This window comes from Rhinichthys klamathensis, unplaced genomic scaffold (assembly GCF_029890125.1).
Source record: "Rhinichthys klamathensis goyatoka isolate OS25496 unplaced genomic scaffold, OSU_Roscu_1.1 h1tg000549l_1, whole genome shotgun sequence".
In the NCBI taxonomy this organism is placed as follows: Eukaryota; Metazoa; Chordata; class Actinopteri; order Cypriniformes; family Leuciscidae; genus Rhinichthys; species Rhinichthys klamathensis.
In genome coordinates, this window is record NW_026607020.1 from 812218 (window position 1) to 828512 (window position 16295).

Consider the following 16295-nt stretch of genomic DNA (forward strand, 5'->3'; position numbering starts at 1 on the left):
CTCATCAAACACCCCTAATCAACACAGATTCTGAGTAGAAATGTCAGTTTAGACAGAATAAAGAGTTCGATGTGGCATCCCTCCCTCATGCTTTTGTTTTCCACCGCTCCAAAAAGCCCATCACGATTTCTCCAGCTATTCTTGAGCTCGAACACAAAAAAGAAGGAACTGGTCCACCCTCCTCCCGGCCCCCCACACAGCACCAGATTCACGCTTTCCATCTCCCAGGCCAGAGACACACTGGTTGCTAGGCAATTCGCCTTCCTTCTCCAGGCTTTTTGAAGTCCATACATTATTCTCCCGGAGTAAAGCATGAGCTGACAAGCTTTCCATGAGTCACGCACAGCAGCTTGTCTTATCCAGCATGAAACGCTATCATTTATTGTTTTTTGATAATGATAATGCTAGTGTTCTTTAACAGGCCCAGGCGAAAAATACTGTTCGCATGAATTAATTCAGCCACTGTTCCCATGCCAATGAGCCACTAGTGTACACGCTTGTCCATGCTGTTACTTAACAGAGGAATTTAAAGAAGTATCTGGTAAAATAGGTGTTGGAAAGCAGAGGTTTCTAGAGGTAAAAACAAACCTGACAAAGATCTGCATGCGGTCAAGGTTTGCACTGTTGATTTCTTGAGCATATACAATCATGTGGTGTCAGTGACAGAAAGCTTGTGAATTTAAGGGATGGTTCATCCAAAAATGAAAATTCTGTCATCATTTATTCAACCTTATGTTGGTCAAAATCTACGGTACAACCTCCAAAAATGACCAAATCACCATAAAAGCAGTTTTTTAAAGATAAAAAAAAGACATGTCAAGTCTTTTTTTTCTTTCAGAAATGGATAAAAAAACAGGGATGTATGATATTGGGAAAGACTGACATACCAGTCAAAAGTTTGGAAACATTACTATTTTTTGTTTTTGAAAGAAGTCTCTTATGCTCATCAAGCATGCATTTATTTGATCAGAAAAACAGAAAAAAAATGTAATATTGTGAAATGTTATTACAACTTAAAATAATGGTTTTCTATATACACTTTAAAATATCATTTATTTCTGTGATGCAAATCTGATTTTTCAGCATCATTACTCCAGTCTTCAGTGTCACATGATCCTTCAGAAATCATTCTGATATGATGATTTATTATCAGTGTTGGAAACAGTTGTGTGGCTTAATATATTTTTTTTAATAACCTGTGATACTTCTTTTGTCACAATATACACTACCGTTCAAAAGTTTGGGGTCAGTAATTTTTGTCTTTCTTTTTGTTGAAGGATATTAATACTTTTATTCAGCAAAGATGTGTTAAATTGATAAAAAGAAAGTGATAGCAAAGATTTATATTGTTAGAAAAGACTTCTATTTTGAATAAATGTTGTTCTTTTTAACTTTTTATTCATCAATGAATCACAGGTTCCAAAAACAAAATTTTAGGCCCCCCAACAGTTTCCAAAATTGATAATCATCATATCAGAATGATTTCTGAAGGATCATGATGATGATGCTAATGATGCTGAAAATTCAGCTTCGATCACAGGAATAAATAACATTTATAAAGTATATTAAAATAGAAAATCATTATTTTATATTGTAATAATATTTCACAATATGTACTTTAAATGTATAAAGTACATTTTTTTTCTGTATTTTTGATCAGATAAATGCAGGCTTGATGTGCACTTCTTTCAAAAACATTAAAAATAGTAATATTTCCAAACTTTTGACCAGTACTGTGTATATATAAAAAAAAATTCTCTTTTTTTTTTACTATGATGTATATTCCAACATGAAAAAAATATTGAAAGTAATTTTATCAAGAATACTTAAATTGCTATATTTGGAAAGACTATTAGGGTTAATTCACCCAAAAATTTATATTCTGTCATTAATTACTCATCCTCATGTTGTCCCAAACCCACAAGGGTTTTGTTTCCCTCCATTGACAGAAAGGTAGTAAAGACATTAAAGTAATCCAAGTGATTTTATTAAGCGACGCGAGGTTTGCGCAAAAAAACATAATTTACCACTTTATTTTCAAAATATTAATCTCAAATGCAGTTCATGAGGGCACCACAACGCATGCTTGAGAGTGCAGACGTTGTTGTGTGAACATGCGTTACTATGTTTTTATTGCGCAAACAAGGCACTTGCGTCACTTTATAAACTTGGTTAAAATACTGGAGTCACATGGATTACTTTAATAATGTATTTCCTACTGTTCAGGACCTTGAATGTGGTAGTTGCGTAGCTGTGGAGGGACAGAAAGCTCTTGGATTTCATTACAAAGATCTTCATTTGTGTTCTGAAGATGAATGAAAGTTTTACGGGATTATTATTATTATACTACTTAATTTTTTTATTTTCAAATGATAGACCATTGAGATTTTATTTTGGCAGTTTGCCAGTTTCAGAGTGAAGTGTGACACTGAGTTCACACACGCAGCTCATGATCAAAATTGTGCATATATTTACTTAATTAAATCACAACCTTTACGATTAGTGATTGCATTAAGCAATATTGCATTATCGATTATATATCAATGTATTGTACAAACCCAATAAAAACCTTCATTATATGGAAAAGAACAGCCTAAACATTCTTCAAAATAGCATCTTGTGTGTTCTACAGAAAAAGAAAAGTCATACAGGTTTGTAAGGAAATGAGAGTGAGTAAATGATGACAGAACTCACATTTTCAGGTGAACATTTCCTCTAACACACAAAATAATGTTCAACATTTTTACATATTGATATAAATGAAGGTTGAAAAGTTCACTTTTGAGATTAGATGAAAGGCAGGTGTCTTTTTAACCAAGTTATCAGTATCACATCCCTTTGCTAGCACTTAGCTGGATTAAGATTTCCAAGCCGGAAAGAGATGAAATATTCAAGAGGAATGTCTAATTTATAGTCATCTTAGTGAGGCTCAGTGGACTAAATGAACGCAGAGTGTTATTATTGCTAGCTATCTATATTTCAGCAGGCTATTATTCACTAGGATGAAGCCTTCTTGTGCGGCTTCACGCCTGGAGCCTAGCCAGAACAAAGTGGTATTTTTGGAAACACTTAAACATCATCTTTTTAGCAGTAGCTTAGCAACAAGTCTTTTGAGCAGCCACACAGATGCTGGCAGCGAAACGCTGGCTAATAGATTCACACATAACACTTTTGGCTAGCAAAGTGTAAGCTAAGTTGCCAAGTTGTGAAATTTCTCAAGTTAAATCATGATTTACACTTAAAGGATGATGTTTTGATGTAATTAACGCGACTTGTTCTCGGATCAGGCTTGTGGAATTTTTTTTGTCTCAATACAAGCAATTACAAACTGACAGGAAGACGGGTGTGAAAGCAGGACACTGAGACAGAAAGAGCAAGAAGAAGAGAAAGAGGAAGCAGCATTCATTTCACATTAGTACGGGTGAGAACCACTTGTCTAATGCACATGCATGTACGGGAAATTATATATGATTATTATGGACAGTAAAACAAAGACGTCTCGAGTCAGTGGTTGATAGGAGGATAGAGAGATGCAAGAGAAGGGCAGAACCTGGTGGAAGGTATCTTTCCTCATGTTGCGGCTGGCCAAAGGTTCATCGAAGGGAAAAACTACTGAATAGTTTTTGGCGTATGACTCGTGACTTCGCTCTCTGATCCAGCGGTTGTTTTCGGTCAGGGAATGGTGGAACCGCCTGAGATACAGACAAAGGGAGATACGCACACACACACACACACACGGTCGTTTTAAGGGCCGTTTCAATCGCAAAATCCTACCAGTGCAATAAAACGTTCGCTCCGTTAAAAGTACCACAATGCATTGTGAAAAAAAAAAAAAAATCACCAACACAATGACACGTAATAGATGTTTTTTTTTTTTTTTTTTTTAATACAAACCATTATTTAATTATATTTCAGCATACATACATCGCTAGACAGGTAATGAACAATCTAGCTAACATTTATATATAATATACACTCACCGGCCACTTTATTAGGTACACCTGTCCAACTGCTCGTTAACACTTAATTTCTAAGCAGCCAATCACATGGCGGCAACTCAGTGCATTTAGGCATGTAGACATGGTCAAGAAAATCTCCTGCAGTTCAAACCAAGCATCAGTATGGGGAAGAAAGTTGATTTGAGTGACTTTGAACGTGGCATGATTGTTGGTGCCAGAAGGGCTGGTCTGAGTATTTCAGAAACTGCTAATCTACTGGGATTTTCACGCACAACCATCTCTAGGGTTTACAGAGAATGGTCCGAAAAAGAAAAAACATCCAGTGAGCGGCAGTTCTGTGGGCGGAAATGCCTTGTTGATGCCAGAGGTCAGAGGAGAATGGGCCGACTGATTCAAGCTGATAGAAGGGCAACAGTGACTGAAATAACCACTCGTTACAACCGAGGTATGCAGCAAAGCATTTGTGAAGCCACAACACGCACAACCTTGAGGCGGATGGGCTACAACAGCAGAAGACTCCACCGGGTACCACTCATCTCCACTACAAATAGGAAAAAGAGGCTACAATTTGCAAGAGCTCACCAAAATTGAACAGTTGAAGACTGGAAAAATGTTGCCTGGTCTGATGAGTCTCGATTTCTGTTGAGACATTCAGATGTTAGAGTCAGAATTTGGCGTAAACAGAATGAGAACATGGAACCATCATGCCTTGTTACCACTGTGCAGGCTGGTGGTGGTGGTGTAATGGTGTGGGGGATGTTTTCCTGGCACACTTTAGGCCCCTTAGTGCCAATTGGGCATCGTTTAAATGCCACGGCCTACCTGAGCATTGTTTCTGACCATGTCCATCCCTTTATGGCCACCATGTACCCATCCTCTGATGGCTACTTCCACCATGTCACAAAGCTCTAATCATTTCAAATTGGTTTCTTGAACATGACAATGAGTTCACTGTACTAAAATGGCCTCCACAGTCACCAGATCTCAACCCAATAGAGCATCTTTGGGATGTGGTGGAACGGGAGATTCGCATCATGGATGTGCAGCCGACAAATCTGCGGCAACTGTGTGATGCCATCATGTCAATATGGACCAAACTCCCTGAGGAATGCTTCCAGCACCTTGTTGAATCTATGCCACGAAGAATTGAGGCAGTTCTGAAGGCAAAAGGGGGTCCAACCCGTTACTAGCATGGGGTACCTAATAAAGTGGCCGGTGAGTGTATATATATATATATATATATATATATATATATATATATATATATACTATGTATTTACATGCTGAAATGTTGCACGTATATGTAACAGGCAATGTATTTATCACAATATATTTTAAATACCATAAAAAAAAAAGTTAGAAAGATATCAGTTCTGCTGTTTTTCATTAATACCAGTAGTGATGATGTACAATGAGGACTTATAGAGTCTTGTTGAGACGCACCCTGATACTTATTTCAATCATGACAACTCTTGAATTAGTTTTAGTTATGTTAATGTATTTGGTCTTGGCAGACTAGATCTGCTACGCTGCTGCTGATTATTGCTTCTGCAGAGCAAGTATGGACTTGTTACTGCTAACAGATACACAGACACACTGCTGTGAGCACGTAAGATATGAATAGCCTGCATGAATAGACATATACATAAATCCCGTAGCAGATCTAGGCAGGTGGAGCTGGGGGAGGTGGAGGGTTTCATAGTAAATCTGCCTACTAGCCTGCAGCTAAGAGTGAACCAGACTATTTAAATGTTGAGCAAGCAATCTCATTGGCTGCAGGAACAGCAGAGGCCAATCAGCTTGAGCCACGCAGTAATGATGTGATTGTTTGGAGACTGCATGTAAAAAACCTATCAACCTGAATCCTCTAGAGCTTCATGACTGAACTTGATATTTAGTAGAAAGCATGATCTTCAAGATGTTTAGTTTGGTTAACAGTTCTTGAATGTCTGGTGTGGAAGAAACATGTTCTAGTACACTAAAACATGTCAATATGGTCTGATTTAGGGTTGCACGATTTTTAGAAATCTAATCTAATAAAAATTGCAATTGCAATTTAAAATGCAAAAAAAAAAAAAAAAAAAAAAAAAAAAGTTCCAGGTTTGCTGTGCTTGTTTATAGGGCTGCGAAATTGTGACTATAAAATAATGATAATAGTATTCTAAAACAATATTCTTATTATTACAACTAAATAAAAATGACATTTTACAGTAAAATAAAAAAATTGTATTTTAAAAAATTATAATAGACATTTTATTTTAACATTCACATTTAATCATTTATCAGACGCTTTTATCCAAAGCGACTTACAAATGAGGAGAGCAATAGAAGCAGTTAAACTAACAATTGGACAACAATATGCAAGTGCTGTGACCCTTTCCAGTTTAGTCTAACGCAGTATATGTAAATTGATGATATGTATGATTTTAAATATGTAATGATTTTAAATAACAAATTAGTATTGCAATTTTTCATATTAATGGCTTTCTTAATTTCTTCATTTTCAAACATTACCCATCAAGATTTTATTTTGGCAGAAAACCGCCGGAAGCCCTTAGAGCTAGAGCTTCTCTATGGCTGACAACAGCTGCTTTATAAGTGCTTCTCATTACAAGTTTGGGAAGATACAGTTGTTGGCGCAAATTCTGTTCACAAATGCACGTTATAAGTGATCCAAACTCAGAGCATATAAGCTCAGCTCACATGTAAATGAAACGTAGCCTTGGCAATTTGATAATTACACTAAGTCATACCTATTCTTCAGTTTTAATTTGTTTAAATGTGTTAAATGTGGTCTAAATTGTGAACTAATGACTCTTGTGAACCGGTTCCTTTAGTAAATCAGTCAAAAAGATTCACGAGTTATTGGTTTGAATCATCTAACAACTGGCTCAATTAATTGTTCTGAATAGTTCTTGACTCACTGAACAATAAGTAAATTACTTTCATGTTCGAATTAATGTCATGTCTGACTCAAAATGTTGGAGCTCCCAATGGCTCTCCCATTGGCCAGCCAAACACATAGCCCCGCCTCAAACACAGTACACAATGTAGTACACACAGGAGCACTTGCTCACACTAAACGTACCTGATATCGTATCCGTACATGTCTTTCTCGGGACGGCCATGAATGATCCAGTGAGCCAGCTCTTTGCCGCAACCTCCCCCCAACATCATACCTGCCAATCAAATCACAGAGCACATGTCAATCATCATCCCACTACATCCTTCATCCTACATCAGACAATCAGTCAAACTTGTGTACGACCCTATGCAACAAACCGCACCGTTTAACAAAGTACCTCTCTAGAAACATTCTGACTGAGAGTTGCCAATCAATTCACCATGAACGTTACCCGGTAGAGTTGTGCTGTCAGACTGAATCAATCTTCACGAGCTCTGAGCAGACAAGAGAATAATAATGAACAGAAGTAGAGGAATACCAAGGAGGAATGAAGGACACTGTGAAGTGAGAGACACATAAAAGGGGAGTGAAACGGATGGGCGAAAGGATCTTGGATAGTAAGAGCCGTACTGAGAGCCCGTGGTGTCTCTAAAGGACTTTTGCTTCATTAGCTGGCTGATGACTTCATTAACATTAGCCAGCCACCACAGAGTCGCTGAGTAATGGCCACCTTGAGTTTCACACACCCCGTGTCCCTCACGCCGGATGAAGTATTCTAGAGCTCTCATGACAAAGCAGAGAGACACTACCAAGATCTCCGTAAGAAAGAGGTGTCTTAGGTGCCAATCATTCAGAACATGCTTTCGCGTTTAAAAAGTGAGATGCAAAAGAATGACAAGAAACAAGTTCTAGAAACGTGTTTTGAACCATGATTTTATTGTGTTGATACATCAGACATTTTATTGAAAGGCCCAAACTAAGCAAAAATATGCAATTCGACGCAGTTGCTGATGTTTATTAGGGGGGTAAATCTGACGTTTTGTCACAATACCATATGATATCGATTCTCTTAGCCAGCTGTATTACGATTTTTGTTAATTCCACAAAATATTCTGCGATTCAATTAGATTCAGGGGTATGCCAATCGATATATGTCTATATTATGTGCCTATTTTACACAACCAGTTACATTTTTATTAATTCACAAATGCGACCAAAATATATAACATGACCATTTCTCTGAAAATTTTGCATTCCTGTATCTCAATTGTGACATGCACAACAAAAAAAATACCTATTATGCAAAATTCACTTTTATATTGCTTTTGAACATATTTATTTGTCAGCAGTGTGTGTATACAGCCACCCTATTGTGGTAAAAATCCAACCATTCAGTTTGCTATTTTCCCCATAAATCTGAAACAGTGTCTCAAAATGAGCCGTTCAGGAATGTGCTCCAATGTGACGTCACATTGCACAGGCTCCGCCCACGACTGCTGACAGAATCTGCCCTATTAGCATAGCTCCTCCCCTAAGTGAGCTGAACACAGTCTGCCATGTTTAGCATTTAACAGCAGCATTCAAGAAATGTATTCTTATTAAAGCTTCTAAAATAATTTTTTGATAACAGCATACAGCAGTAGGCACTGTATATTACGCTGCTGTCACTTTAATACACAGATCTAATAAACACAAACACGTGTTTCTTTACTTGCTGTTTACGATCACAGACATAACTGAGTATGTTAACTTTGTGTGTTTTTGACTAAACCTTGTGTGTATTTGACAGTTTAAGCGCAATAAGACGTGAAAGAGAAATTAGTTTAATACTCACGGGTCACTTCCAGCTTTCTGTGCGCGTGCTTCGGATGTGTGCGGAAAACCAAATATCAGAATTTTTGAATAATATGGCCTTGAAATGCATGCAAATAAAAAACTTCCATGACGACGAAGAGCGTGGCCATGATAGAGATGATAATCAAAACCAAACAGATGTTTTATTTTTGGCAGAGTATCCGAGCTGCTTCTGGAAAACGGGGCGGGGAACAGCAGCTCATTTGCATTTAAAGATACATGCACAAAAAAACAGCCTGTTTTTCCTTCCACTCAAAAATGGTCATTTACAACATGGTATAATAAATGGTCCGTGGGGTATTTTGAGCTGAAATTTCACATATACATTCTGAGGACAACTAAGGCTGCGTTTACACTTGGCATTAACATGCGATCACCGTGATCCGATCAACCAGATCGGATTATAAGCCAATCAGGACTCGGTGCGTAGACACCTGTCCACATCAAGTGGTTTCTGTATCTGGATAACAGATCGGATCTCGCAAAAAAAAAAAAAAAAGGATGGCTCCGGTGCAAAGTCGACCTGAAGTGGTGGGTTTTCTTTTAAAAACAATTTTCAGTCGGGGGACATTTTACAAATCTCGCTTAATGAGGAGGATGAAGAGGCTGCAAGTAGGCTACTAATAATGTGGATAGATGCTGTAAAGCGGTACAGAGAAACTTATGGGTCCGAGAACGTTGCCAGCTGTGGTGGGAAAAATGCGCGTTCATTACAGAAAATTAATGGTTCTGCAAGTTTCGGGTGCAAGGCAAACATTTCAGTATATTTGCGATGTACTTCGCACTCGACTATATCGCAAAACCACACCGCTACGTGCAGCAATTCCTGAAGGAGGGGGAATAATGACAGTGGGCGGGGTTTTGTGTGACGTCCACCTGTGAATGTAGACACGATGGCTGGATTGCGTTTACATTACACTGAGATCCGATCACAATGCGTCCTCGACTTCCTCCGAACCTGGACACGCCGATCGGATAACATACCGATCAGAAGAGCGGATAAAGGTCGCATGTTAATGCCAAGTGTAAACGCAGCCTAAGACTAATATTACATCTTGTAAAAAGGGGCATGATAGGTCTCCTTTAAATAACATCAAAATCAAGTCACACATGAGATCAATAATATGATGACAGCTTATGACATGACAACAGTCAAGAAAGTCTTTCAGGCTTCTGTGTTAAAATGTGCAATGAGTAAAATCTAGAGCAGATCCTCATTAGCAAACAACAAAAATAAGGTACTCTAGAAAAATGCAAGAATAATATGCATCAAACAGTCCATAGGTGGTGTGTCTGAGCCTACAGATGTCCTTGATGAAGGGTGCAGCACCATGACCTTCGCCAACGACTGCAGAGGCGACACAACCATTTACTCTTTGGTCAGTGGTTTGCTACAGCTGAACTATTGGGGCCGGGATAAGAGTTAAGCTTTGCATGAGTTAGTGCTACCACGTGAATAGACTTTCCCATATATATTTTTCTCTCAGGACACACACACACGAACACACACATCAGTTCTCATTCTTCATCAAAGCACCAACCGAATCACTAGCAGTATTTCTGCAAATGTCAGGGGAGATGAGAAAGAAAACAAGGGGGAATAAAATGAAAGAGAGAAGGAGGTTGAGAGAGAAGGAAACTTCAGAGTGCTATATGAGACGTGCGGATCACATCAATGTGTGTGTAGGTGCATGAAAGTACATGATTCTGTTCCAAAACCTAGAGAGCTGCCCTGCTGTTTACCGCCAACATAGGCAGCTGCCTTCTAAGACAGCTGCTAAAGGCCCTGATACACTTCAAACGAAATTGAAGAACGAATGCATGTGATGTAATTTCGAACAAAATGTGGCCAAAAGGAAGGTCTTTTGGAGTTTGTTTCTATAGTTCGAAACAGCTTGCCAGTGTGAAAACTTCGCTTAAACATCTTCTGAATGCCATTGGTCCATGACAGTGATGTAATAGGTGGGTGTGGCTCTGTGGCTCCACCTTCTTTGACTTGGAAATCTGTTCAGGTTTATTTGTTCACTCAGTCCGACGGTCAGACGGGGGTAAATCTTTTCTCACCGCTGTCATTTGTCATTTTTGTTGTGTTATTGAGAGGAACGCGCACAGCATATATTTACATAATCCTCTAAACGCCGCTCTCAGCAACAAGGGCAGCGTCGGGATGTTTGCTAACAGTGTACCATTGCACAGCTATTTACAAACTTCTTTTTACCCCTGAACGAAGAGCAAAAAAGAAGTGTGCCTCAAGTATATTGGGGTCTTAAGAGTGGAACCTCATGAGGGAACCGATTCGAATCGCTCTACATAGGCAACAACTCAGACGAAGCCCACAGCAAAGCTCAACTCACAACTGATTCCAAAAGCCTTTGATGTTAACATGTTGCTAAGCTAGCAACTCGTTCATTTTTCATTACACTGAACTATTTTTAGTCAGTACTTATTCTATTAATTAAATAATAAACATTTCTATCTCTTATTTGACCATCTTGAGTGATTTTCCACCCACTAATATTGCTGTAATGTATTATGGGATTGTTTTCTCCTCAAAGAAACTGCCTAAGGGATCGTTTACACGTAAAACTTTTTATGTGTTTTGGCTGTTCAATTACACAACACGGCATTTTGGGGGCCTGAAAACCTGAAAAGGGATTTTACAAAGTGACATCGCCACCTACTGGCCTGGCATGAATAATACAGTGCTTTTAGTTGTTTTGACAATGTTGTATAGTAGTCTGTACACGAAAAACGCCATTGTTGTGTAAAAGTGCCCTTAATGTGAAAGTGAACTTATCTTAGTACAGGCAGTTTCACAAAGTTTGCTGCTTCATTGTTTGTAGATTTTTTTTTGCACATTTCTATGGTATACTGTAAAACGATATGCATTTCATAAGTTTTAAATGCTTTTATTCGCAAAAACGTTCAATATATTCAAAGAGTCAATATTTACAGTGTTGAGCATATAAACTTCTGCAATTTGCTCTAGCATACTGGATATCCGCTTCTGGGCCAAATCCTCTGGGCTCGGAGTTCACAATTTGTGGACTTCTGCTTGTACACTCGCCTTTTGAGAATTGACCACAGGTTTTCTATGGGATGAAAACCCAGGGAGTTGCCAGGCCAGGGATCCAAAATTTAAATGTAATAACCTCCGAGCCACTTCATTATCACCTTTCCTTGTGAAATGGTGTGCCATTATGCTGGAAAATGCATGGATCATTACCAAATTGCTCCTGTATCGTTGGGAGAAGTTGCTCTTGCAGGACGTTTTGATACCATTGTTTATTCATGGCAGTGTTTTTGGGCAGAATTGAGAGAGAGCACATTTCCTTGGATGAAAAGCAACCCCACACATGGATGGTCTCTGGATGCGTCACTGTTGGCACGACACAGGACTCATGCTAGAGTTCACCTTTTCTTCTCCGGACAATCGGGTTTTTTTTTTCGATGTCCCAAACAATCAGAAGGGGCTTCGTCAGAGAAAATAACTTTGCACCAGTCCTCTGCCGTCCAATCCTTGTACTTCCTGCAGAATTTCAGTCTGTCCTTGATGTTTTTCTTGGAGAGAAGTGGCTTCTATGCTGCCAGAAGCATTACACACACCTGCTGCTAATATTGAGCAGCTCTGCACTGGTGAGACACATTTCCGTAGCGGATTCCTCAGGAGGAGACGTCCTGGCACTTGGTGGAGACTCTGGGACGTCCCAAAGCAGTTAAACCTCTCTCCTTGAAGTCCTTGATGATCTGGTAAATAGTTCTTTTAGGTACAATACCTTGCAGCAAATTCTTTGCATGTGCGGCCATTTTGATGCAAAGCCATGACGGCTGCACGTCTTTCTTGGGATGTAACCGTTGCCAACACAAGAACGCAATGATTGGAAGCACTTCTTCCCTCCTTTTACAGCAATCAGTCAGCTCTTATAATCCAGTCAGAATGATAGAGTGATTTCACCTGAATAGTACTTATTCACACTTTCCCATGTGCTGATGATAAAAATAGTAAAATGATGTTACCTGGTAATTTTGTGCCAGGGCCACAAAACAGTGAAATTTGGGTTTTTTAAATTAAAGTTTTGTAATTTTTGCAATTATTAAAAATGCTTCTGATCACCCCACACAATAATCTAGAAACAACGTAAATCAACAGCACAACTGAAGCAGCAAACACAACATTTATGTCTCTGCCAGAACTTTTGCCCATGACTATAGGGAACAGTGATTTCAGATACACCCATTGCCATGTGACTTACAGCGTCAGTTGCGCTGCTTCACCGCCATTCACAAATCCTCTCCTGTGGCCTCATGGGATAGTAAAGTGTCCACTGTATGTGCGCTTCAGAATCAAGCCGGAAGAAGGCCATCAGGGTAATTTGATACAGCAAAATACATATTTTACAGAAACTCCAAAACCAAAATGAAAGTTTTCATTTAGCTGAAAACCAAAACTGAAAATAAAGTTTATTAAATATTTAATAATAATTTTCTTTAATAATCAACAGTCACACAAAATACTTGTATATAAAGTTGTTTAACACCTAAATTTCACATAAGGCAGTTTTTTTTACTTAATATACTTATATTTCTACTTCAATTTGTTGTTGAAACATTTAAACGGAGGCTGCAATAAAAAAATATTTTCACGACAGGTTTATTCAAACAAAACCGAAATGTAATTCAATAATCAATAATAACGCAACGAATTTGGACACACTACTCATTTTATGTACTGCTTTTCGCCTACTATATAGTAGGGAAGTTTGCAAATTCGGACACGGTGAGAGCCTGTGTGTTTCTCCAGAAGGATAGCGGCTCTTAGCAATCACATCACCAATGGGCCACCATCTGCCTCAGATTAACAACTACTCCTACCACACACACACACACACACACACACCAGGTACACATCAACAGTCCGGACATTTAACTAGTCATCCTAAAACTCTTCAACTCAACTTCCACTTGCATATTTCTCTGTCCCAGTCCAATGGTGTGATGGTAGCACTGAACAGGGGAATAGAGAAAGACCAAAAACCAGACTGAAGACAAACGGGGAGACATGGTGGAAAGCAGCGGGGAAGGACGACATCTCGGTGGTCATGCATACTGATGGAATCCTATGCCCTGGTGCGCGCGCACACACACACACACACACAATAATAATATCCAACAGTTCTGATGCAATCACACTCAAGGAGAATCCCTGATCAACATCTTATTCCTCAAGTACCAGACTAACACCCACTTTAAGCACTTTTCATTTCAGTTTTGACATTCATAGGGTGAGTGTATCTGCATTAGAAAGTACCGGTTTTCTTCAAGAGAAAAATATGAATAATTCATCACAGATTTCAATGCTTCTTCCAAGATGGAATGGTTTATGGATAATATAATGGTTCATGGATAATATAATGGTTCATCATTAATTGACGTTAACTAAAAATCGAATAGTGTCATAATTTATTGACTCTGATGTCATTCCAAATCTGCATGACCTTATTGAGAAGATTTAGCAGAAACATTCTTCAGAATATCATCTTTTGTGTTAGAGAAAAGTCACACATGTTTGGTATCAGTAAAAATGTCAAAATTTTGACTGGTACTGTGTATCGAATAACGTTACCAATCACAGCCTCTTGTACTCATTCTTTCCAGGAAATGAGTTTCGCATGCTGAGGTCAGGAATCAATGTGCCATAAAAAAGCAAGCATGCATCTAATATCTGACTGTGATTCCTATAGCTATGTATTCCGATCCGTTCACGCGATCACGGCCTGTTGTTCGTCAGCATGTCTGAGGCCTGCAAGGTGACCCGGCCCACGCTGAGCACAATCAGCATTACTCCAGTTTCATCTGACCTTCAAAACCACGAGCCATCTGCATCCAAAAATACCAACGCAAAATGCCTTCTTTTAATCTTGCACTTGGATGTAATGTAATTAGTGCTAGGCGATATAGCTACAGTACAAATAAGATCAAAAATACAATATAAAATCTAGTTAAAATGGTGACAGGAACCAACGTCGCAGCCCAGTGAAACATACACGCGAATACAAGGAATATCTTATTCCTAAATAACAACGATTTGGCTGTCTATTAAACCGATCACTGCGAAGATTCAGATTTGCGTTGGCGCTGCCGCTGACAGAGAGAGCAGTTGTCATGTTTATAGGTATGAAACAGCTTCACAAACAGTGTCATTATTTCTGTTACAGTAATTCAGATGATCACAGAAGAACTGGGATACAAGTTTATAGTTCGGATATAAACACTGATGGTAGTGATATGATAAAAATAGAGTAAATCACCTTTTGAAAGTAACAACGTGGTGACAAGTGACTTAAATGTATCTGTCATTTTTAATAATAATTCAAATTAATATATATTTTTAAAAAGATTGCAACAATTAGCATTTTGTCAGAACCTCTAGTAAATTGCATGTTATTTTGTTCAGTTGTCTATGCAGAATCATGAAAGAATCGTGATCTCTAAAACAAAAAAATGTGTAATTCTCAATTTATCCAGAATCGTGCAGCTCTACAGCCCAGGATAGTCTCTAGTGAAGGACTGCACACTGCACAGGTAGCCTGGGTAAACCCAGACAACTTCCGGAAATTTAGATTTGCTCTGAAAGTTAGTCTGGCAAAGAGCTCATTCAAGCCCATTTCCAATCCGTCGAAATCGAGGCACCAATCAGAAACGTTGGGGCGGGCTTTACACGATGACGACAGCGCTGGGATTTTGTAGCCTACATTACAAAGATGGATGCCGCCGTCGAACATCACTCGTTCTAATCAGCTATCGCATCTGTTTTAAGCGATTTGAACGTTTCCTTTTTGTTAAAAAACGAGCAAAGAACAACACTCGGAGATGTTTCTCCACCGCTCTGCAAACGTCATCTCCTTCATCGCTCTGATTGGGTTTAGGTCTATCCGCGACGTCCGTTGGTGACGCCCATCTGGAAATGATTTGTCAGTTACAACTGAGAATGGTCTGGTTTTAACCAGGCTACTGTGCACAGGAAGAGATGGATACAACTGCAGTGGACTTAGATCTCTGGACACGCAGGGATCAGAGATCAAGTTGCGTTGATCTTGAGTAGGTGGTGTGTACATGGAGAGTGCGTGAGACTGAATTTTGCATGTGATCCCTGCTGGGTTTCTGGGTTAAATAATTCATTTGGCACTGGTCATCTGTGGAAGAGAAAGGTGCGTGTGTGTGTGTGTGTGTGTGTGTGCATGTGCTTGCGAATGTTTGTGTGTGTGTGTGCTCCATGACCTACCTGCACTGTTGAAGCCACATCCAAGGAAAAAGCCTCTCACTTCGGGAGCTTCACCCATCAGAGGCTTGTGGTCCGCAGTGAAGGATTCTGTAGGGGAAAAGGGTGTAAAAATGCACTATTAATCTGGTTCCCATGACTGTATTATTTTAAATTTAAAACTATAGGAAGAAACCTAATATTTTGAAATCAAAGAGATCAATGGAGTACATTGGCATACTCTAACATTCTCAACGCAAAACTCTCCGGTCTTCCCAGATCATTGATGGAAACTTGATTTACTGTATAAACCAAGCAC

At 39.0% G+C, this 16295-nt stretch overlaps 1 protein-coding gene across 1 annotated transcript in view; it reads right to left on the bottom strand.

Annotated features, from left to right (window-relative positions):
• The window catches only part of sardh (sarcosine dehydrogenase), a 66504-nt gene that overhangs the window by 27774 nt on the left and 22435 nt on the right, over positions 1-16295 (bottom strand). The window contains exons 9-11 of the mRNA XM_056238953.1: positions 16001-16087; positions 7048-7138; positions 3551-3692 (exon numbers count right to left, since the gene is read on the bottom strand). Coding sequence (XP_056094928.1) covers positions 3551-3692; positions 7048-7138; positions 16001-16087 — 320 coding nt within the window. The remainder of the gene's footprint in view (positions 1-3550; positions 3693-7047; positions 7139-16000; positions 16088-16295) is intronic.